Source organism: Gallinula chloropus (assembly GCF_964237585.1).
Source record: "Gallinula chloropus genome assembly, chromosome: 2".
NCBI lineage: Eukaryota > Metazoa > Chordata > Aves > Gruiformes > Rallidae > Gallinula > Gallinula chloropus.
The window spans coordinates 159,357,002-159,382,447 of record NC_140086.1 but is presented as its reverse complement, the minus strand read 5'-3'; the positions used below and the strand labels follow the sequence as shown (position 1 = coordinate 159,382,447).

The window sequence follows — 25,446 nt, the reverse complement described above, 5'->3', positions numbered from 1 at the left end:
TGATAGAAACAACTACTAAAAGGACAAAGCACTTAAACTTGGCTGTGAAGTCAGAACTGAAGTAGGATGTTCTGGAGATGAGATGGGTTTATTCTTCCTGTTGAATTCGTACCAAAATGAGTTCAGAACCGAGGAAAAGTTTCAAATAACTACTGCAAAAAAGATGGCATTTCTTCTCCTTTTTTTCTTTTGTTTTTATTTTAATTGGAAGAACAATACTGCAACATTGGTCTTTGCTTTGGAAAAAAGGTATTGCACTGACAGTCCTTTCAAAAATAGTATGGAATCATTTCCTCAGCAACATTCTTTGTATGCACGATATTATTATAGCAACAACTGCTGTCATATCACATACTTTCCATTAACTTAATTTCCTTTTTCAGTGTGTTTGAGAGACGAATAAAAACACAACACAGCCATATCACACTCAGGACTTTTCCAGTTCAAAAGCATTTTGGCACCTCTCTCACTCATAGTCTTTGATACTATAAGCAACACTTTTTCTCTCTAAAAGAGTTAGAGGATCTATGTAATGAAATGTGGACCGCCACAATTCAGAAAAGGTAGAATGGAAATGAGTCACCCATGTTACCAGCAACTTGAGGTAAGAATAAATAGGGTGCTCAGCAGGTTAATATAAATAAGAGGACTGAGAGCAAATTTGTAGAGTGGCATAAGCAGTATTGAGGTCCCATTGAATGTAACAATACTTCCAATGTGATACAGAGTTTAATATAGTCGACTGGGGCGTATTTTAAAACATAATCAGATCTCCCCTTGCTTTTTGCTCATACTAAATTTCATCTGAGATTTCTCATTACTGCTAGTATTTTCATCTCTCCTGGTCAGGGAGAGGGTCTCAGTGGCACCGAATTTGCCAATAAAATGTTTTTCAGCCAAGTACTCATGCCATTTAACTGCACTGAGACATACCCACAATCCACGTTTTTGTTTGGCCTGAGATCACATGCTATTGTCTCTTGTTTCCTAGAGAATAATGGGTTTCTTCCAAGGTCAACTCTTTTCAATCTAGTGTTGCAAAAACAGAGCTCTTAACACTTAAGAATGGAACAGTTCAGGTTACAGCATCCTATCTGGCCTCATTTGCTGCTTCGGAGGGGCCTGGGTCTCCTATAGGTACCATATCATATCTCTAAGCTTCATTAGGTGTCTTGGATACCTTAGTGTCTCAAATAGCACTCCATGCCTATGGTTAGGCATGTAGACCACCCCCACATCAAATTAACACCCTTGGTTCATTGTTGTCTCAAACACTTCTCCTCAGCAGCCTTTCACCTGGAAAAATCTAGAATGAAAATAAAATCAACTATGGTATAATTCACATATAGCTCATTTGGCCCCAGATTTTTAAAACAGTATTGCTTTCTGGAAGGCCTGAAAGATTCCAGGAAGAACCAAGCCCGGGATGCAAAGTACTTTGAATTCTCAAGGCACAAGGAAATTCCCACCAAGCTGAGGAAAGTGCTGACATCAAAGATTGATGTAAGATGTCTTTTGGTTAAGTGGGGTATTTTTGCAGGTGTAGGTTCGCCCCTTAAGGGGAACTTGAGTTTCTCAAAACACTGTCAGGACACTTAAGGCAATTTCCATTTCAGCAGATGGTTGCTGTTCCAGGAAAAATTATTGAACACGTAAAACCCTACAGTTAGAATACTTAGGAAGGGGGAAGTAATCTGTCATGGCAGAAAAACGGGACAGGAAGAAAATACGTTTCATTTTAAACATACCATACAGTACTTTCTCTAAATATTTGAACATTCCTATCTGATCTTCATGCATCACAGAAAACTGAATTTACACAGAATAGCTAAACTCACAGAGAAAGCACTTTGCAGGACAATAATGCATGTACATTCCACTGTTTCCTATTTACATTACCAAACACAACAGGTCAAATAAACAATGGGGGTTAAAAAATAAACACTGATCATCAGATGACCGTTGGTTAAGATTATTTTCACTTATTTTCTTCTGGACATTTAACTTTTCTGCATAATAATTTAGTGTCAGAAGGATTCCTGAAGGTCACAACACAATTGTCTGACCTTGTGCTGTTAAGCCATATTCAGACAGATAAGGCATTCCTAATATAGTGAGTAAGAGCTGGGAATGTAGGTAAGAAAACAATTAAACTCTGTTGTTAATTGCAAATGGGTAAACACAGCCATTATATGTAACACAGCTTGCCACTACATAGGGGCAAAATCATAAAACCAGAATTATTAAAAGCAATTGCAATCATGCAAAGGAAATTATCATAATAAATACCAGGCAATATATTTTTATGGGAAATAAACTTTCACAAGATGATTTAACATTAATTCTGCCATGCTTGGAAGTCTGGTTGTTGAAGGTAATGTAGCCTATACACTTAATTTCTCCAAGCTTCCTTTTTTAGTTAAGCACTGCATCTGGGTTGATTGGCACATTAGCAATATGAAAAATTAATTCATGAACAGATGGCTCATTGACACATATAAAAAAGGTAAATTTACAAAAACCCCTCTAACTGAGGGGTCATTTCTAATAAGCTCACACACAAATCTGCTTGTGTTCTACTGACTTCTAGTAACTTTATTGACAATAAAGCTACATCTTTACTGGGAAAGTTCCCACATAAAAACCATATGATGATAATCACGGGTTAAGCTACAGGATGGTTTGAACTCCATGCTGAGTTGGGTGCACCTGAACAGAATGCTCTCTCATAGACACTCAATATTTATCTCCAGATATAAAACAAGACCTACTATAATAAAAGAATCACAGAATGGTTAAGGCTGGAAGGGACCTTAAAGATCATTAAGTCCCACCTCCCTGCCATGGACAGGGATACCTCTCACTAGAACAGGATGCTCAAGGCCCCATCCAACCCAGCCTTGAACACCTCCAGGGAGGGAGCAGCCACCACTTCCCTCCTTTATTTATATTGTACTTTATCAAAGATTTTTCACTGCAACCCCCCCACAGCGGAATTTTCAAGGAGCACAGTACTACTCATGTGAAGTGACCATTACATTTAGCAACTCAAAAGAGCTGCCAGCAAAATAAACAAGTACCAGTAAAATAACACAGGGATTTAAATATCCATTAAATAAAGATGCTTACAAGACATCACCTAAGAGACACCACATAAAGCATTGAGAGGGATTCCCAAACTTCAACACTCAATCAATTCACATCAGTGGAGGTGACTACAAGCCTCCATCCTGTTTGTCAAACATTAAGTACCCACTCTGTCTAGTTTCAGCCTTCAACTTTTAGGCCATTTATTTTTAAGGACATGGAGCTTTCATGGCCTTACATTTCCTGTCAGACACCTCCGATTTTTAACAGTGCAAACCACTGCAACCTGACAGATTTTAGCAAAATAAATGATCTTCCTGAAAGATAATATCAAGTGTTAAATTTGAAGACAAAAGCTTATCCAGAAGAGTGGGGTGGTTCTCTTATTTTATTATTAAAAAAAAAGTGAAGACAGGTAATGGTCTATTTGTGAGCACATGTACTGCAGAGACATTTTACCTCCTGGTAAAGTAATCTTAGGGAGAGTAACACAATTCCTTGCCCTACCCTTAGACAACTAATTGTTTTAAGGAGCAGGCAATTCTTATGCTTCTTCTTACCATTCTCCCACCCATGCTTTTGTGTAGACAAAGAGAAAAGAAACGGTGTGAAGCTCTACCACCAGGACTGAATGCATACTTGCTTCACATTAGAGAAAATCTGGAGTTCTTCTAAGTTTGCCTAAACAAGGCAAATTCTGAATTGACTGAAAGTATTTTAGGCAATGAGCTGGACATTTCCAGCTTTACATCCTTTCCAAAAATAAAGAAATGATACAGAAGCCATTTGCCATTTCCAGTAATTGCAAAGTGCTTCTTCCTATGGAGTGCTGGAAAAATACTAAAAGGGCAAATGGCAGCACACACAGATGTTATGTGGAAGGCTCTAATGCCATAAATCCATTGGCACAAAACAAAAGTCACAATAGTTACTTTTATTTTAGATTTTTTCCGGTCCAAGCATTATGTTATAAAAGGTGTTATGCAACTCCAGATACTTGAAGGTTTTCACTACTGAGTAATTTGGCAACTACAATCTTTCTCTCTCTTCTTGTATATGGGCTCGTTGAATCTGTATTTCCCAAAGATGTTCCCGTTTTGTTTGACAGCCATTCTTCTGTATGCCAATTGCAAATATCAAATACTCATTCCCTGGCTGGCAGCTAGGCACGCTCCAAGAGGGTTTGGTTAGTCTCTCAGGGAAGGTGCCAACTGCACTATTCTTAATGTGTTTCCTCCTTCCAAAGCCACACTGAAGCACTGACGAATGCTTGAGATGACGCCATGGGCTTCTTTGTGTGGCTTAAGGACAATGCCTGATGCTACGCACAGATCACACACAGACGGAGGTGGAGGGAAACAGGCAAAGGTAATTTACCGTTGGGGGCTGCTCCAACTCTGCATTCCTATCTATCCTTTTATCTGAAATGTTGCATTCTGACTAAACTAGTTCCTAGAAATGCCACTGTTGCCCAACACATCCTCTTCCTCCCGTAGTGGGAAAGAAATGAATGAATTCCTCAGACATTGCTCATACACACGGCATGTCACGGAGTATGCTGGCATATCCTAAAATCTGTTGGTCTTTGCTGACTGATTTTGAACAGGGTCTAGTTTATAATCGTATGGCCATCTGAGCTCAGACCTCATTTCACAGAATAGGCTATCAAGGAGATAAGTACTTAGAGGAACTGCTGAACATCTCCAAGGATCAAAACTTTATTACTTACCAAAATGACAGATATTATTTTAGACAAAGCAATCTCATCTGACACACCGATTTTGTACATAAAACTGAAATATTACAGCCTACAGGGCAAAGAGTACAGAATTCACTATTCCTAGAAAAACTATTTTCACATCAAAATGCATAGTAGAAAATACAATCATAACTGTTGGGTAAATAATGTACATTGCATAACTTTGCTGGAACTATTTTCCCTTTGAGTTGGAAATTCAATTTCGTTTTAAAAATAGAAATAAAACTGGAATGTTAATTAGCATTCTTTATGAAATCTGGCATTCCTATATTAAGGTTCTTTTGGCACTGTGTTTTCCTGTTTCAGTGATAACCCGTATTTAAAAGAGAGTGGCTGCTTAGGCTTTCTGTCATGAGTTCAGAATCACAGAATAGCTGAGGTTGGGAGGGACAGACCTCTGGAGATAACCTAGTCCAAACCTATGCTCAGAGCAGGTTCAACCACAGCAAGTTGCTCAAGGCCATGTCTAGTCATGTTTCACGAATCTCCAAGGATGGAGACATTACAGACTCCCTAAGAAACCTGTTCCAGCATCTCTATCTGCACAGGAAAAAAATTCCTGGATCACCTGTGTCAGGAAGTTACCCCCAGTGCAGCCCAGAAACCTCCTGGATTTCTTATGTTCTGCTTTGTGGTTTATGCTGAAAGAGGGAACATCAAATCCTGCTCTGGACTTGTTCAGAAACTCATAGTCAATGTACACTGCCAATATTCAAATGTAGAGCAGCACAGCTTGTGGCCAAATGTGATGCAGGATTGTGCAAAAGGATCTTGTCAGTTCAAAGCGTTTAACCATACATTATGGACAGGTATAGGTTTGGTCTTCAGAGAGAAAATAAGTTCATTTATTCCTGTCAATAACAGAGAGCCTGAATATTAATCTTTTAAGGACCATAACACTTTCAAAATATTATTTTGAAAGTCTCAGATATCTAAAAGAACACAACCCCCCCTGCATATAATTTTAAAGGACTTAAGAGATTTCTTTGAAGATAATTAGTATTTTGTTTTCCTCTGAGGATCTCCTAGGTCCATTAAAAGGAATTTCAGGGACTTTTTGTGGGAACATATGAAAGGGAAAAGGTGAGAATTTTCAGTAACACGATGGGTTCACCTGTACTTGTCTCCATTCAGGGTATCAAAAGCCATCAGCAGTTCAGAAAGCAAAGCCAAGCCATCCCTTCCTTGAGTCTGACGTAGAAATGTGTGGAAATGAAGGAGGTATCTTTTATATAGGAACACGTACTGCCTTACCATAGAAGATTAGACTGACTTCAATATTATACTATAAAGGCCATTTTGAAGGAAAAACAGCCCAAAACACCGAGGAGACATTTTGCATTCAAGTGTGCTTGAAACTGAAAGCAAGAAGGTATATGCCTGCAATAAACTGCACTGACAAATGTGCTAATGTGATTTTACAGTGCAGAGAATCATGCCATGAGCAGCAGGTGATTGTTCTTACCCTATATTAGTGACAGTCCAAGAGTGACAAACTTAAAGCAGTCCTTAAATACACAGAAGAAATTTAAAACAAATCGATAAAATCTATCAGAAAACCAGCAAAATTTCAGAGCAGGAAAGATAAAAACACAAGCAGACAATACAAGCTTTAAACAACAACGACAAAAAAACAGCCTAAAGAAGCATGAAAAATATTTAGAAGCATTTTAACAGAGGCAAGTACTGTAGCAAGGAACAGAAGGATCAGTCAAAAATCAACTTCAGCTGTTCATAACAGAGGAAAAAAAAAAAGCAAAGGCAAGGTGAATATAAGGCAAAAATTCCTCACACTAAGGACTGCTAGACACTGGAATATATTCTCAGGGGAGAGGTGTCACTTGAGTCATTTAAGGCTGGACTAGACAACCCCCTGGAAAAAAAATTACAGCAAATATATATAGAGAGAGTAATGAATAATCTGCCATAGAAACAAATGACCTTAAAAAGTCTTTTCCATCTGCAATTTCTAAGATTCTATGAAATATGAGTAATGTTCCACTAAGGAACTTGGTATCTATGGCAATTCACTAACCCCACCCTACTTGTGTTAGAATGCAGAGGACTGCTAGTAAAAGGCTTATAACCAAATAATGAGGGATATTTTGGGAACCACTAAAGAGTGCCCAGCTAAAGCAAACTCATTTGAGGACTATAGCAGGAAGAGAAATTCTGGCTCTGAACTCACTGGCATTTGCTTTCCTGGTGGTAGGGATGAAGTGCACCAGAGCTGGTTAGGTTTATTTGGAAAAGGCATCTGAAGCCAAGCTACACAGTCATAAACCAGACCCTACTGCCTGAAATATCCATCTGTACTGGCAGACTTCTGAAAGGAAACCACTAGCTCACATTCAGTTCGTAGCCAAGACTGATGGCAAGGCAAAGGAGGGTATGGCAGATGCAATTAGAAGAACCGGATAAGTAGTGTGATTGTTCACAATGAAAGGATGAGTGAAGAATCAATTACCTTCCTTGCTCCTGAAACTGTATTGTAGATCTCTGCCTTTGGACAACAGGATCCACTACTGTAGCCTTTTCCTCACTAACTGCAGGAGGAAATTTTTGTTCTGATGTAACTTTATTCCCATCTCTTTTTGCCCTTCTGATAGCCATTCCCTTTTAGTTTCTGAGAAACCTGCAACACATCCTTAAATTCAGGTCCTGATTGCTAAATCCTTTTGTTCCTTTGGGTCTTTGTTTTCCTTTGCTTTGTTCTTCTTTCATTGCTCTGATTCTAGTTTCTATGTTATATTTCTTAAAATTGTGGTAGAGTGGTTGTCTTTCGGCATGAAAACTAGAAGCACAAACATCACAATATGTTGTCCTTAACTGCAGGAAGTGAAACTGGTATCTTCCCATCTAACTCATTATTGTGTGGTTCCACTACACTGCAGAACTGCTTAGTCAGTATGCAGCTGGCCAGCTCTGAATTATTCATTTTAAAACTATTCTACCTCACTACCACACTTTCCATCGATAGAGTTAAGGGGCGTGGAAAATTAGGAGACCACTTCAACTTCAGAAGCTGCATTAACAACTGTAATATGTCTCAATAGCAGGATAAGAGAACTGTTTCTCAACTGCTTGAAGTGGGTTTGCGTGCCTTTCCCCAATGGTGTTTGCTCAAGCTGTGAAACACGGGGAAATCTTGACCTTCTATAACTATTACTCCTCCCAAATTACTCATTATCCTCCATGGATTTTCTGGAAAAGCAATAGAAAGTTCATTTTAGTAGTGATTCTTCATGATGGGATCAAGTGTGCCCTGACAAAGTTTGCTGATGGTACCAAACTGATCGGGAAAGTGGATGCTGTGGAAGGGGTAGCCACCCTGCAGGAAGACCTGGATAGCCTGGAAGAGTGGGCTAACAAGAACTTTACAAAGTTGAAGACATGTTTAAGGTCTTGCACCTGGGAAAACATAATCCAGGAGTGCAGCACACACTGGGATCCACCCAGCTGGAGAGCTTCTCTGTGGAAAGGGACGTGAGGGTCCTGATGGATAAGCTCAATATGAGCAAATAGCGTACTGCAGAAGAAAAAATAGCCAGTGGGATATTGGGTTGCATCAGCAAGGGCATCACCAGCAAAGATAAAGAAACCATTATCCCATCCTACTCAGCACTTGAATCCAGGCCACACCTGGATTCAGTTTTGGTCCCCCCCACCATGCAAAAAAGATGTGGACAGGTTGGAAAGGGTACAGAGAAGGGACATAAAGATGATCAAAGCACTGGGAAGCCTGCCACATAAGGAAAGGCTGAGAGAACCATGTTTGTTCAGCCTTGAGAAAAGAAGACTTAGGGGAGATCTCATCACCATGTTCCACTACTTAAAGGGTGGCTACAAAGAAAACAGAGGCTCCCTTTCTACAAGGAGTCACATCGAAGAGAAGAGGGGTAATGGGTGCAAGTTACTCCTGGGGAGATTCCAATTGGATACAAGAGGAAAAATTTTCACAATGAGAACAATCAGCCACTGAAATAATCTCCCCAGGGAAGTGGTGGATTCCCTGACATTGAACCCTTTTAAGACTCAGCTGGACAAATGCTGGGCCATCTTGTCTAGACAACGCTTTTGTCTAGGTGGAGCTTTTGCCAAGAAAGTTTGGACTGGATTAAACTTGAGGTTCCTTCCAGCCTGGTATTCTATGATTCTATGAATTGAGAAATTAATTAGCTGCTGTTCACTTGCAGCTGAGGATACACAAAGATTTGCTGCCACCTATATATATAATCCTTTTCTTCTTGTTTAATTAAAATTAAAGGAATACTATACATTTTTTATGGAACAACACCTACTGACATGGAAAATAATGTAATATGACTACCATTGCCCCAAGAGAACAAAAATATCTGTTCCCCTGTAATACAACTGGGAAATTAATCCTTTTGTTCCAATTCTTTGCATTCATTATACTACCTTTTCTAAGGAAAAATTCAGACATCATATTGCCAGGTCACAATGTGGATAAATGAAGATGCTAGTGAACAGATTGTTCTTCACCTCTATCTTTCTGTGATTAAAGGAAAGCGGTGAACTCTTTATGTAATGACAATATGTCTGCAAGGGGATCAACACTAAGTCCAGACTATGCTGAAAAAATAAGTGGTTTACTATTAAAAGTCAGTATTTGATTACAATTATGAGCAACGAGGTAATAACTGCAGTTAAGCACTGCAGATTTAAGTCATCACTAGTTACTCAAATTTGAAAGCAGATGCTCTCAGCAGTAGCAGTTCAATAAACAAGCAAAGACTAAATCTACATCATTAGTCTCCAATTCATTGATTTGCTAAAATCTTAATTCCATTTTCCTGAAAAGAAACAAGGAATTGAAGCAATAGCAATGAAAGTAAATTAATTGGGTTTTGGTTTGGTTTTTTTTTTTTTTTTTCTTCCTATTTGTGGTGGCTGTGTTGATCTGCCATTATGGAAAACAGTGCTTACTCTTGAATTACAGAGCCCTCTTTGGAGAAGAAAAGGCTCTGGGAGGACTATATAGCAGCCTTCCAGTACCTGAAAGATGTCTTTAAGAAAGCTGGGGAAGAACTGCTCACAAGGGCATGGAGCAATAGGACAAGGGGTAATGGTTTTAAACTAGAGAAGGGAAGATTTACCTTAGATATTAGGAAAAAGTTCTTCAGTATGAGGGTGGTAGATCAGTGGAACAGGTTGCCCAGAAAGGTGGCGGAGGCCCCATCCCTGGAGATCTTCAAGGTCAAGCTTGATGGGGCTCTGAGCGACTTGATCTAGTGAAGATGTCCCTGCTTACTGCAGGGGGTTGGACTAGCTGACCTTTAAAGGTCCCTTCCAACCCAACATATTCTATGATTCTCTGCAGGTAAGCATTTAATTTGGGTGATCACAGAAATCCAAATGCCTCCCCAGTCAGGATAGAAAAATGAATCATAGAACCACAGACTAGTTTGGGATGGGAGGGGCCTTAAAGCCCATCTAGTTCCACCCCCTGACATGGGCAGGGACACCCCCTCCACTGGCCCAGGGTGCCCAAAGCCCCATCCAACCTGGTCTTGAACCCTGCCACAGATCTAGGGGCAGCCACAGCTTCTCTGGGCAACCTGTGCCAAGACCTCATCACCCTCACAGGGAACAATTTCTTCCTAATATCTAACCTAAATCTACTTTCTTTCAGTTTAGAGCCATTAACCCTTATCCTATCATTACATGCCCTTGTAAAGAGTTGCTCTCCAATTTTATCTGAACAAAGACAGAACCTCCAATTCTTAATGAGAACAAACTTCTATGTGAAATATGGTACTCAGAGGTCTAACCTCATGTTGATACCATAAGATTCAAACATCAACCCACAAATCTGGCCTCTCAACAGTTACTCCACTGCATACACTTCACACACTATCTAAGAATTAGATCATTGATGAAAAAATAGCACAATCACTTCATTAAGGTGTGAGTCAAAATACTGTGGATCTGTACTTGCCCAGGATACTTTTATAGCCAGGCATATCTGGCCAGTTTGTAAGAGTTTATTAGATAACATTCAACTTGTCTTTTGAAGCATGGGATTGGGTTTGCTTCATTTTTTTTCTAATCCGTAGACAAAGAATCTCTGCAGCCCATATGCAACTATGAGAAAATGAAAAATTAGAGAATGGAAGGAAAAGGTTTCTATGTCTTTAGTTTTCTATGGGAAATGAAAGAAAAAAAATACCAGAATTACAGATGCCTGTGAATGTACTGGCTGTGGTTAAGTGTACATAGATTTTCAGCTACTCATCTAAATACTTAGGCTAGCATTTATTTCTGAGGTGATAAGCAGCAGTAACATGAATGGAAGAGGATCCAGACAAATATCCGCTCCTACACTGTAATTTTTCATGCCTCAAAATGCTCCAGCACTCTGGCCAAATCCTGAAAGGCTCTCAAACACTGCAGGATTTGGCCAAAGGGATAGAAGTCTTGCAAGAGCCAGCCTTTATATTGTAATGCTTGATGTTTATTTGGAGTCTTACTTCCAGTCCCTGTTACTTCCACTTCAGGAGTATCATCGGTCCTGCTGAGTTCAGTGAGAGTTTTCAGGAGCTCAGAGCTCAGCATGAAGTCAAATGCTCTACTGGTTTTAACTCAAATCATCTGGAAGGAATGCTTTGCTTTGGGAACAGATTACATGGACACTGCTTAGGAAATAGCTCCCTCTCCTGTCCTTGCTGAAACCAAGCCAGTCCTCTGAAGGAAGGAAATTATTTCAAGTGACTTACAATGTGTGCAATGGAGCACACACAGCACCCCACTCAGTACCCTGTCCAAATTGGTGCACTGGGGCAGTCTCCTTCCATCCAGCTTCTCCTTTCACGCTCACACACATCTACTGTATAAGGTTAGGAAGTGTCAGCATGTCCAACTGCAGCTGAGTGAAGTTAGCACAAGAGATTTCTTGGTCAGAGGGTCTTATTTCATCCTGTCAGATACGCCTTTGACAATTACAAATAATGTACTGTTTATTAATTCATTATCAAATACCAGAATTGCACTTTCCCAGCTTTGTTGGGAAACTTTCAAAATCCCACTGAAACTGTATTCCCTACCTCAATTAACACTGAGAACTAGCCTCATGGGGATTTGAAGGCTTTTCAGCCTGTTAATAATATTTCACAAATCAGCTAATGCAGGTAAATAACTGCATAATGTTGGTGACTGTTTTCAGTTGCTTTTTGGTTCCAGGCCCATTTGCATCTCCAGTAGATCCCCAGTTTATTATCTCCCACAGCTCCTGACATAAATGTGGAGAGACCTTTTTGCTTCCTCATGATGTCAAGAGGGCCTCAACACACTGTGTCTCAGGATTTTTAACAAAACTAATAGGAAAAAAAAAACAGCAATAATAATTTCAAAATACCTGCGGTTGCAGTTTTAGCATGTTAATGAGGTTTATCAGCACTTAAAAGCCACAAACCTGGCTGCTGTTAAACTTTGTAAACCAGAAACATTATTTTATGGCCCACAGAGAGGATAATGACATGAGTCTGAGTGTATGGAGCAGCAGGTGATGTCAACTTGAAAATGTTTTTACCAGTTATAACTCACACCTCTAGTAGTGGGACTACACCACAACACCAACAGTCAGGGTGCCTGAGCCCTACGTGTGACTTCACTATTGATGTGTAGTGTGACTTGTAGAACATGTGTTTCCCTCTCCCTGCCTCAGTTTTCCCATCTGTAGTATCGGCAGAGTGATACTCACCCCCTGCTTAAAGCTGCTTGAGAGCTGCTAAAGAGAAGCATTAGATAATGAGGCAGTAGATATTATTATGCAGATTTTATATATTCAAAGAAAGAACACAGTTGCCCTGCACTATTCAAACCTAGAGCATCTTCAGCAGTTCAGACTCCAGACTGGTTAAACTCTGATGGATGACTGAAGCATTTCAAAACCCAACCCAAGTCACAGCCCCTCCTATGAAGCCAGCTTAGAAATGTGGCACTCTGGGTCCTGCTACTTTAGTAACCCCCAAAATAAACAAAATCCCATGTCTCCCACTCCTCTCAAATTCTGCACAGAAACAAGAACAACATCAAAAAAAAACAGATCAGTTAAGACTACAGGACAGAGAAAAGCCAAAAATACATATTTGGAGTTCACAGAAGGAGGCTTTTCTAAACCTTTTATATCAATGTGAAGCAATGCAGCACAATAAAAAGACCCTCTGAGCTAACTTTTGAGGAAAATACTTTGAGACACAGGAGTTGTGTGGCTTCAGCATCATGGTATTTTGGGACACTAAATGGGCTTAATATTAATACTGCAATGACACGTGCTATCTGGTTTCAAAAATACATTGCAGTGTGTCTACATGGTAGAGCACTGTGTTGGTAGCTAAACCAGCTTGTTTGGGCATGGCTTCTCAACACAGCACTGAACCATGTGGGCATACATATGCACTTGATTGGTATTCCTTAATTTTATTCTCTGAGGTTTTCTGGATGTATTACTACAATATTTAGAGGGAATGAACACTATTTCCTAAGAAGCAAGCATTGTCTCCAGAGAACACTGCAGATGACCTCCGTGGGTTCAAGTCACCTGTACTGCTTAGATGCCTAAGTGGACTTAAATCTGAAGTAGTAACCAGCTCCCTTTTGAGGAGGAAAAAGCATCTCCAGGGTACCTCCATTGATCAAGAAAGGAGTAGCTTGGGATGCCAAAAGTTAGGAAGTTAAGTCTTAAAGCTTCTCTGACCTTTAGTATCTTCACCTGTTCCAGCTAATCCCCATCAATGAAATCAGAAGGTCTATCTCAATCACTCCTAGTCTTTCATCAGATCATCTCAACATTTTAGTATAAGATTCTTACAGATATTCTTACCTGTGGCCTGAAAACCAACTCTCATTTTTCTTGAGGGATCTTTCTCTCTTTTCTCTTCCAGCCCCTGAATGTCTGTGGGAGCCACTTGTCTTACAGCTTTTTTCATTGCTGTCTGCATCAAAGTTAGGAACTGGTTTTCTTTCTTCTGTCTTGGTCCTCTCTCTTTCAGACAGCAGTCTGGCAAGAGAGTCATCTTTATCTTTGGGGATGCTTCTTAGCTTTTCAGAGGCTGAACTCATGTGTGAGCTTGACACAGTTTTTGATGCAAACTCCATATTCACTTGTGCTGAAGATCCTTTACTTTCTCGAAAATCAGCACTTGGGAAACTCAGGTCATTTTCTTCATGTTCTTCACCCTTCAAAGGTGCTGTGCTGCTTACACTAGTGGATCGTTTGGAAAGCCTCCTTTTTTGTAGATCCTAGAAATAAGTGCCATTAAAACCACTGATGAAAATTTAAACATCATTAAATAAACATGAAAAGCAAAGGAAAGATTTGTAGCTAGTTTCTGGGCTAAGCAGTTGCTTCATTATTAGAGAATTGGGTTAAATAGCAAATCAGGGTTTTCAAAAATTGATAATAAATAAAACATGCATACACTTTTACTTAAAATTTTAGAAGTATTTAAAGATGCTATATACATTTAAAATCAGCTTTCTTTTATGCAAGATCATCAACAAAATGCCACCTAAAAGTTTAATTCTGAGGTTGTACCCAATTCAAAGAAAATCAATACATATATGATATTTTACTGGAAAGACTGACTGCCCAATACAGGCATCTTGTCCTTACTTGCAAGTCAGAGATATTTAGAAAAATCCAAATAATTAATTTAACTTCCATAGTCTCTTCACTATTATCTAAATGGTACATTTTTAAAAATCTCAATTTCTTATTATTACAAGCCTAATTTTACACAAGGAAAGTTCCTGTCTATATAAAAGCAACAAGGAGGGAAAAGAAAAAGGCAAGAATTTTAGAATTATGTCTTCAAAACACTTACTGATGGAATATGGCCTGTTTCAGCTGAAAGCAATTTTGAATTCCAAAATTATCTGAGGCCGCACCTCGAATACTGTGTCCAGTTCTGGGCTCCTCACCATAAGAAGGACATTGAGGCCTTGAACGAGTCTAGAGAAGGGCAACTAGGCAGGGGAAGGGGCTGGAGGGCAAATCATATGAGGAACAGCTGAGGGAACTGGGCATGTTTAGTCTGGAGAAGAGAAGCCTGAGAGGAGACCTTATCACTGCCTACAATTACCTGAAGGGAGGGTGTAGCGAGGTGGGCGATGGTCTCTTCAGCCAGGTGACAGGAGATGGGACAAGGGGAAATGGTCTCAAACTGTGCCAGGGCAGGGGCAGATTAGATATTATAAAAAAAATTTTACTGAAAGAGTTGTTGGGACCTGGAACAGGCTTCCCAGGGAGGGGGTTGAGTCACCTTCCCTGGATGTGTCCAGAAAAAGGGTAGATGAGGTACTTAGGGATATGGTTTAGCATAGGATGGGAATGGTTGGACTTGATGATCTTCAAAGGTCTTTTCCAACCTTGTGACCCTGTGATTCTGTGAAACTGCTATGGACTAAGCATGGGGTTTCAGATAAACCTAAGTCAAATACTCATGGCTAGGAAAACAGAAAGCTGTGGATACTGCTGAGATTAAAAAAAAAACAAACAATTTTCCCTGGAAAATGGCAACTCCCATCTGTCAAGCGACAAGAGATAACAAAAACATTTGGGAAGAAATTCTGTAACTTAAGATCACAGAGCTGCAGGGGGTAGTTGCATGTAGTGGTGTCGCAGTTCTCTCACTGTTCTTATCTTGACTCCTAAGCCTCTCAATATATGTTTTCTCTCCTGTCCACCTGAAAAGGGGAGTGATAGGCCAACTTTGATGGGCGTCTGGCCTGCAGCCAGGCCTAAACCACCACAAGTGGTTCTATCCAAAGCAGTTTGAATTGCTGAAATAAGCAGAACCACTATTCTAACTCACCACTTATTTTCAGACTGCAGTTTAATGGCTTATCATGCAGAAGCCATTTTAATATTATTTGGAATAATATTTTTGTAGAATCATATGATTTTATCACAGGAGTTTAGATATAAAAATCCATGGCCAAGCCAAATATTTTCTAAGTGTTGGAAATCACCTCTGGTGAACTTGCTACAGGTCCAGCCATCATTCCTCTGACAATGAGACCAGTCCTGGGCCTTGGCTTTTCCTTCACTGTGGATTTCAGCTCCTCAGAAGTAATCACTGCTTTTAAATCTTCTCCACTATCTTTTAGCTTCTTATCCCCATCAGAAGGTAGGTGGCTGTTGTGTATTGCCCCTGTGTGGCATTTTTCACTTTTGTGTTGATGTTTTCTGGGTGGAAGGTTTTTATCTACTGGGTTTTCAGGATCATATCTACAAAGAAGAAAAAGACAAAATTTAAAACAACACAATAATGCATAATGAAATATATTAAAACATCTACTTGGCTAATTAACAACTGTCTGTCAAACTAAGTTGCTTATTATCTAGCAATGGGACTCCAATACAATCACTTTTCACTTAAACATCTATTAATAGTTCTTCAGGATGTTAGTAGTTCTTCAGTAGCATTATTATGTGTCACAATTGGTTATAATATGTGCAACACTTCAATCTTATGCTTACTTATTTTGATATGTACCATAACAGAAAGCAAATATTATATATATATATGTCATACAAGATAGGTCTTACACTACCACCAACAGCTCTCATTCCTTCTCCATCTGCACAGTTTGCAGTTGGAAATTTTGCTAACCCTTCTGCTAACATCCTCTGTGTCGTGGTTTCACCCGGCTGAGGGCCAAGATCCACGCAGCTGCCTGCTCCTTTAAGGAAAAGAGCAGGTTAAAGGAAAGGGGAGGGGGGGTGAGAAGTAAGGGAAGGGAAAAGGAAGAGAAAGGGGCAAATAACCCCAAGATCAAGAAATTAAGAGGCCCGTGGGTTGGGATAAGGATAGTTTACTAAGATAACAGAAAGATACAATGTAACAATACTAACAGGACTTCAAAGCAAAAATATATGAAGCTGTTGATACACAATGCAGTTTCTCACCAAACCACACAACTCAGGCCGTGCCACCCAGAGCCGTCCCAGAACCCGACCGTCCCCCAAGAACCGCGCGTCCCGGAGCCGCCCCAGGCCTTCCTCCCGTCAGCCCCCGATATCCTGGGCAGGACGTAATTGGCGTGGAATACTCTCTTTGGCCAGTTGGGTCACCTGTCCTGGCTTCGCCCCTCCTTTCTCATGAAGAGCTGAGAAAGTCCTTGACTGTCTGACAGCAACTAGAAACACCAGGGTGTTATCAGCAGTACTCCCATTTTACTCTCAAACACAGCATTCATCCGCTGTTACAAATGAATTTAACTCCATCCTGACCAAAACCAGGACACTCTGTTATCACATAACTTTGACTCTACTCATCCCGTTCACTCTTTTTTCAAATGTAGAGCTCTTATTTTAGCTCAGAAAGAAAAATACTTTTGTATTTGGGCTTTTCCTTGATAACAGGTTGCTACATTGCTGTCATTTTACCTTTTCTGTATTCTTCAGCCTGGTCATCCGGATAGCAAGAGAAGAATCACAGAACCACAGAATCACAGAATTATGACCTAGAGACATCGTCAGGTCCAACCCCCCTGTCACAGGAGGGTCCCTAGGACAGGTCGCACAGGTCGGCATCCAGATGGGTCTGGAATATCTCCAGAGAAGGAGACTCCACAACTTCCCTGGGCAGCCTGTCCCAGGGCTCTGTCACCCTCACTGTGAAAAAGTTCTTCCACATATTGGTGCGGAACTCCCTGTGCTCCAACTTGAGGCCTTTGCCCCTTGTCCTGTCCCCACAGACCACTGAGAAAAGGCTGGCTATTTCCCCTGTGTCCCCCACTTCAGATATTTATAAACATTGATCAGATCCCCTCTCAGTTTTCTTTCTGCAAGGCTGAACAGTCCCAGGGTAATCAGGGAGGGTAATCAGTCTCTGGGAGCATTTGGAAATCTGAGGACTGTTACTGTGGACCTTGGACCACGTAACCCCTCATTGCCCAAGTGTACTGTTTGTGTCAGACCAGAGACCATTTTAACAGGTACAGATATTCAGGAACACTTTAAGAGGTAAGTTAAAAGGAAAGAAGAGTCTTTAATAAGGAACCAGTGAAGAGTCCCTGTCTAATTACACTCTCCATTCCTGAAAGCATTGTTAAAAATTATCCAGGTAGTTAAAATTAAAACTAATGTCAGGCACTGGCTGGTTGATCTTGTAAGGTCTGACTTTTCCTTGGCAGGAGGGGATGGAAAAGGCTTGGAGATCAACTGTGCTGCTGCCACAGTGTTTCTCTCACAAGTTCATTTTGTGGGCAGGAATTGGAGATCACTGAGCCATGCCAGCAACTTGGCCATGAAAGCCTAGGTTAGGGCAGCTCTTCCCAGGGCTGTGCTGTGGTAATGCTGGGACAAGACTTGATCCAAAGGGAAAATGAAGCCACCCGTCCAGTTGTGCCTATTTGTGTCCGAGGGTCAGATTGTCAGTTAGTTTCATAAGAAAAATGAGTTACAAATACCGATTTGTATCAGGACATGTCTTGAAACCCACCACCCCCTATCACACACAGTTCCTTTCCTGCACCTCCAGCCAAAATCAGTCTCCCCAGGACAGCATTACCAGTGCGGTGTGAAGATGTGGAAACTGGTACAAAATCATACAGGAGTTAGATAGGAACCTGCAAGTCAAGCCAGGATTTTGCCCTCTCTGGAGCTGGCTAAATGGGTAAATGCTTCTAAGCTCCTACAGAGGAAAAGGTTGAGTATCTCTGGTTTTCACTTTCTAGTTTTTCTTCATCTGCCATTTTTGGCTCCCCCCACCTCACTGGCTGGAGCAGGCAGGGACCCTTTGAGGCACAGAGCCTGTACCATGCCGGCCAGGGGCCCTTCCTCACAGCACCCCGAGACATAAGGAATCACAGAATCACTAGGTTGGAAAAGACCTTTGAGAACACTGAGTCCAACCATACCTGTCCTCTACTAAACCATATATCTGAGCACCTTTTAAATACTTCCAGGTTTGGTGACTGAACCCCCTCCCTGGGCAGCCTGTTCCCGTGCCCAATAACCCTTTTGGTGAAGAACTTTTTCCTAATGTCTAATCTAAACCTGCCGTGGTGGAGCTTGAGCCCATTCCCCCTTGTCCCATCACCTGTCACCTGTCTGAAGAGACCAACCCCCACCTCTCTACAACCTCCTTTCAGGCAGTGATAAGGTCTCCCCTCAGCCTCCTCCGGGCTAAACACTCCCAGCTCCCTCAGCCATTCCTCGTAAGGTTTGCTCTCCAACCCCTTCCCCAGCCTGGTTGCCCTTCTCTGGACTCACTCAAAGACCTCAGTGCCCTTCTTGTAGTGAGGGGCCCAAAACTGAACCCAGCACTCAAGGTGTGGCCTCACCAATGCTGAGTACAGGGGCACAATCCCTTCCCTGGACCTACTGGCCATGCTGTCTCTGACACAAGCCACTATGCCATTGGCCTTCCTGGCCACCTGGGCACACTGCTGGCTCATATTCAGCCTGCAGCCACCCAACACCTTCTCCACCAGCAGCTCTCCAGCAGCTCTGCCCCAGGCATGTAGCACTGCACAGGGATGTTATGTCCCAGGCGCAGGACTCTGCCCTCAGCCGCCGATCTCAGCCCATGGATCCAGCCTGCCCAGGTCCCTCTGAAGAGCCTCCCCACCCTCAGGGAGATGGACACACATCCCACCCCACCCCACCCCCGATAGACGCTGCTTTCTGCTTCTGAGTGCGGGTCTTTGCCTCTCCGCAGCGTGTGTCCAGGCGTGTTACGTGTGTGTAACGACTGTGCACATCGCGGGGCGACGGGGGGAAACATGGGGCGGTGGCGCAACTTTGCAACCACACTGCGCATTGTTTCCCACCAGCGGAGGACTGAAATCATAGAGTGTAAAGCAGAGCGGCCCCCTTAACGCCCCACTTCCTGAATAATAAAGGCCGCTCTAGGCCAGCAGAGAGCACTCTCTGGTTTCCCCGGCGGGCGGGGGAGGGAAGGTCTCGGCTACTGATGCGCATGCGCATGGAGGGCTAGAAGTAGCCGCGGGATAGGGGCGGGGCCGCCATTTTGCCACGGGCGGGGGGGCGGGGGGGAAAGGGGTGTGATGGGGGTAATGGGAGCTGCTTGACTCGTGTTGGTGCTGCTTTCCGTGTCAGAGGATTCGTTCCTCTGTAGGAAAAAGCTTTTTGCTGTCGTAACAAAGGGCTGCAGGCACTGGGGAGGCTGACTGGGGGGATGGGGCAACTTGCAGTGTCCAGGGCAAGGGGGGGAAAATGAGGCGGGTGGGAGCCCTGAGGTGAGGTAGCACGGGCATGAGGTGAGGTAGTACGAGATGTAGGAGCAGAGCATTGCTGACAGCATGGTGAAAGCGCCTGTGTCCAAAAAGGAAATACAGCTAATGCTTCCTTTCCGCTGACACCTTTACAAATGCTGCTTCTCAGCTGATCCCATCAACTTGAAAAACTGCACCTTCTGTCATCTATCATGAAGGACTTGCTGGGGTTACCCAGGAATTAATGCTCAGAGTCGGCTGCTTTGAGCATGCCTTGTTTAGGATGAGAAATAAAATCAGATTAATTCCCTGCAAGCTGAAGCTGGGGAGGTGAATTACTCTTTTGTGCCTGTTTTGAAAAGCTTTCTATTGAAGCACAGTTAGGGCTGTTACTCCACCTTGAGGCACTAATAAATGCAGTTGAAAGACTTGCTTATGTGCTGTTCTCAGGTATCTCACAAGATAGATAATAACTGAATTTACACTGTAACAACAGTGAATTTAAGATGGTAGGCCTCGCTTTTGAGCCAGTGAGGACTGAATATACCTGTAGTAGGGGCACAGGCAGGCAGGTTCTCATCAGAATGTGCTTCAGTTTGGGTATTTCCAATTTACAAGGCGTAAAAGTTCAAGTTCTCAGTGACTGAAAAGATGTAACTGGGACTATCAATCTTTATAATTGGTAGGGAGCATAACAAAAGCATTTTTTGAAAGGTGGCTTGCATAGGAGATTTTAGTAACTTGGAAATTTAGGCCTGGTGTTACTAGGGTGGTTAATAAAAGGAGGTGTAGCTGAAGGTATGAATGAAAAAGCTTTTAATGCTATTTCCCATGTTTAATTAAAAGCAAAGGTGACTAAGGGCAAAGAGAAAGAAATAAAGCTACCTGGAGGCTTGAGTTGCGCTTTCATCGAGCACAATGGCACTACCACGCACGTGATCTTCATCCGAGAGGTCAGGTGGATGCGATGTTGAGCTCTTACTTTGAGGAGCTGACAGAACAGAACTTGAGCTGGTGCTTCTGGAAGTCCCACGGTGCTCAAGGAAGTAATTAGTAATAATTTCAAGAAGGGTTTTCAGTGGGTTCTCCTTTGCCTATCCAAAAAGAAAAAGTTCTGGGTGACTATTTAAACTCTTTTGTTAGCCTTGCTGCAGCCTGAGGCAGGGTATTCTTTTTACACTGAAAGGATTAACTACTTTCTTGAGTTAGCTGCCCCTGGATGTATCCCAGATAGGACTGTGCAAAACAACTCAGAAACTGGAAGATGTCAGGAGTTTGAAGGTGTTGCTGCATTAAGAGACATAACCATGATCCAGAAGTGAAAAAAACCTGTTACGGTCATTCCTTACTAATGCTAAACGCAGCAGAGTGGGGGAACTGTGCTAGAAAACACCACCTCTAATGCTACCGGTTCCGTTTCAGAAGAATGTGGAGTAAACTGGAAGTATTTTTAGTACCCGACTTCAGTATTTGTGGTTTATTTTATCAGGATTTGGTGAGAAGGAGGGACTCCAGAACTCACGTGCTTCTTTCTCTAACCCACTTATACTCCTTTTCAACAGCACAAAATGTATCCTGCGTACATAAGCATTTAACCAAACCACAGTGGTTCAGGGCTCCTGTAAAAGACTGCTACAATATCTGCTGTAACAATGCAATGGCACTAGGGCAGTGACTTACTACAGGATAGCCTCATGCTGCTTGACAGAAGCATCGTGGCATTTTAAGTCATGAATGAAATTGAAATTATCCATTGATATCTCCGTCCTCAAATATTGAGGTCTGCATTACATTTCAAAGCACAATAAATGCTGGAAGTGTAATTTTATAGGCCAAATTTAAAGATAGGAACGGGCATGTAGTGGTACTTCCAAAACTGAGTAGCCACAATGATGGGAAAGGTGTTAAAGCAAACTACTGCTGTTGTTTAATTGGATGTTGTGGTTTGTAATGGGTTCATCCCTGCCCTGCATACCCTGAGCTGCCATTTCACCTAAATGTTGTTCTCCATCCCTCAGAGATCTGCCAGCATGTCTCCAGCAATGCAATACCAGACACGAGCTTGTGTTCTCCACAGCTTGAGCCTTGATTCCAGCTGGCATAGTTTCATGGGATCTGCTACCATGTTTCCTTACCTTGTTCTGTTTGTACAAGGAGTGCAGGTGTAGGACAGTTCGGAGTTCATTCCTGTTATTGATGCTGAGTGCAGAACGTGGCAGCTCTCGGTCCATGGTGGTGATGGTTTTCTTCAAACCCTGAGAAGGCAAAGTGACAGATTTCAGAGTCCTTGAGACAGAACAACCTACCAAAGCTTCCATTCTTTGTCAGATATAAATGAAACTTCTGGATACATAAAAATGGCAGTAATTAGTAACAAGCTAACCCCTAGAACTTGTTCTTTAGTGGCACAATCTTGCATTGAAAATAATTAAGACAGTAATGTTGTCTGTGAGGTTGAAATTATCAAACATGGGGGAAAAAAAAAGACCATACAGGTGACTTCAGCTGCTAAACAGCATCACGAGACTGACTGGTCTGTACGACGGGCCCTGCCAATACCTGAGCTTCACTGAGTTTGCGTTTCCCATAAGGTGTGATACAGCTTTTCAGGAACGTGATTCTGACGTGGGTAATTACAAAGTCTGAACATCAGTTGTACGCTCTGTCTTGGTGGGTTCTGAACCTTTATTGTGACTTAAGGTTATTCTGCTCAGTCTCAGGTTGGAAACCAGTCAGATCTCCGTGACATCGGCTAGCTGGGGGCCTTGAAACTTCCTCAGCTACTTTAATATTTAATATCTGTAGTCAGTACACATGGGCACTTCAGAAACAAGATGTATAGGCATCTCACATCCTGGAGGGAGAGACTGATTGATTGGGAAATGTCATAGAATCATAGAATCATAGAATGGTATGGGTTGGAAGGGACCCTGAGGATCATAGAGCTCCAACCCCCGTGTCACAGGCAGGCACACCAACCTCCTTGAACACTTCTAGGGACGGGGCATCCACCACCTCTCTGGGCAGCCTGTTCCAGCACCTAACCACTCTCTCTGTAAAAAACTTCCCACTAATATCTAATCTAAACCTTCCTTCCTTTAGTTTTAATGCATTCCCCCTTGTCCTGCCATTGTCTACCCTTTTAAAAAGCTGATTCCCCCTCCTGTTTGTATGTTCCCTTCAGGTACTGGAAGGCTGCAATGAGGTCCCCTCGCAGCCTTCTCTTCTCCAGGCTGAACAAGCCCATCTCCCCCAGCCTCTCTTTGTAAGGGAGCTGCTCCAGCCCTCTAATCATCTTTGGGGCCTCCTCTGGACCCTCTCCAACAGTTCTACATCTCTCTTGTATTGCAGGCCCCATCCCAAACTAATCCAAGTGGTACAATAGCAGACTACCATTTTGAGAGAGAAAAATCTGGATTTCTTCTCTGAAATGCTGTTCTCACAAGAAAGGATTTATTTTTCTCCAGGTGGATTGTCTGGCTCAGATTTAGGGTTCTACAGACAAATTGTGGCAAATACAGGATGGTTCTCAAAGTTAACTTTGACGTGTGCTATGGATTTGGGGAAGCAGGGGAATGCTTGTGCAGAGCCACAAAGGATTATCAGTTATTGTTTATTTTATTTATTATTATTTGGTTTGACTTTAGAGTAAGAAATAGATGCAGCAATTCAAGGGTAAGGTACTACTGTAAGCTTTTCCATTTACACATATCTAACTCAGGAGTGTAAATGTTTGAAAACTTTGCGGTCAGTTGAACAGACAGAACTGAGCCTCTCATACTTCTGGCAAATAATGAAACCTGCATCTGAAATTCTGCTGGTAAATAATGAAACCTGCATCTGAAATTCTGCAGGTAAATAATGAAACCTGCGTCTGAAATTCTGCAGGTAAATAAATGAAACCTGCATCTGAAATTCTGCAGGTAAATAATGAAACCTGCATCTGAAATTCTGCTGGTAAATAATGAAACCTGCATCTGAAATTCTGCTGGTAAATAAATGAAACCTGCATCTGAAATTCTGCAGGTAAATAAATGAAACCTGCATCTGAAATTATGCTGGCAAACATTGCACACGGAAAATGTGCATTTGGAGACTGGATGGAAAACAGATGAAGCAAACTGAGGTTTGTGTAGCACTTCAGAAGGCATTGGCTGTTTACTTTCTGATACAAGCTAACTCAATTCTTACACTGAGGGACTGACCCAGACATCAGTAATCTTTCCTTAGGACTGAACATAAATACCAGGTGTTAGTTACTTTCACCTGGAAACGCGAAGGTGCTTTTTCCTCTGCTCAATCCCACAGCTACATACAATACAAAGTTTGCTTTACAGCTGTACACTTGTGAAAAGTACAGTGGCTTCTGTGCTCCCCTTCTCCCAGTCCCCTTCCCCCCCCTCCAATAAATCTTTTCTCTGCCGACCTGTTACTGACACCAGGAAAAGCAGCGTGTTACCAGTTGCTCCAGCACCAGTTCCTTTTTCTTTTTAAAGTATTTGTCCAGGGAAGTTGTTTATCCCTCTTGTAAACACAAGGGCAAGAGCAAGGTAGATAAATAATGAGAAAGATACCCCAAACAACCCAACCCTGAAACCGCATTTCTTTGTTTAATCCTGGGTTGTGAGTAAGAATCAGGTTTTCTCGACCAGGGAGGAAGCTGCCATCCATATTGAGCACCAAAAGGCATGGTGGGAAATGTAGTGCAGATCCTTACCCGACAGGCTTCTTGCCGTTCAGGTCTAGCCGCTCCAAGGCTGGCAGAAGCCCCCCCACACACACATCCCTCCCAGCATTCCTCAATCTTCTATCACTCAGCATTTTTCATGTGTCATTCTCATTTGTACTAGCTGGAGAAAATCGAGACAAGTTACCTTTCTACTGAGAAATTCTCTCACCAGTGATGCAGCCACTTCTTCCACAAAGGAGTTGTCCATGTTTTTAGCCCCAAATGTGCTTAGGGGGTGTGTTCTTTACTTCATCTAACAAATCATTCAAGTCAGCCGACATCGCAGCTCTTCGGTGCGGCCTTGAACCACTGCGGTCCTGCAGCGGCGGCGGGATGGACGGACAGCAGCGGCAGGGCTGTGTGCAGTCCGGTTCGCTGGAGGAATGTTGCTGTGGAGACCGTGTCATCAGAAGGAGGGAGAACTCCTCCCCCTGGGAAGGAAGTCGATGATGGACTTAAAACTGAAAAGAGTTCGTGGTGTTACGCCGCAGAGAGCATCTCGGGAGGTGCTTTAAATAATAAAATTTGGGAGAGGAATGTACAAATCTGAGGGGACAGTTTCATCATTTCCTTTTTTTTAAGAAGGATAGTTATTTGTAGCCTATTACTCCTGTCCTGATGCAACTTTTAACCATTTGCTTTTGTAAAATTGCACTCTTCT

The 25,446-nt window shown here is 42.1% G+C and overlaps 1 protein-coding gene across 1 annotated transcript in view; it reads right to left on the bottom strand.

Moving 5' to 3' along the window:
• The window catches only part of MINDY4 (MINDY lysine 48 deubiquitinase 4), a gene marked incomplete at its 3' end in the record, with an annotated part of 78,690 nt that extends 53,688 nt beyond the window's left edge, over positions 1 to 25,002 (bottom strand). Inside the window, exons 1-5 of the mRNA XM_084260863.1 lie at positions 24,931 to 25,002; positions 22,192 to 22,311; positions 20,942 to 21,150; positions 15,842 to 16,100; positions 13,692 to 14,110 (exon numbers count right to left, since the gene is read on the bottom strand). Coding sequence (XP_084116989.1) covers positions 13,692 to 14,110; positions 15,842 to 16,100; positions 20,942 to 21,150; positions 22,192 to 22,311; positions 24,931 to 24,993 — 1,070 coding nt within the window. The 5' untranslated portion in view covers positions 24,994 to 25,002. The remainder of the gene's footprint in view (positions 1 to 13,691; positions 14,111 to 15,841; positions 16,101 to 20,941; positions 21,151 to 22,191; positions 22,312 to 24,930) is intronic.
• Between the last annotated feature and the right edge of the window lie 444 nt (positions 25,003 to 25,446).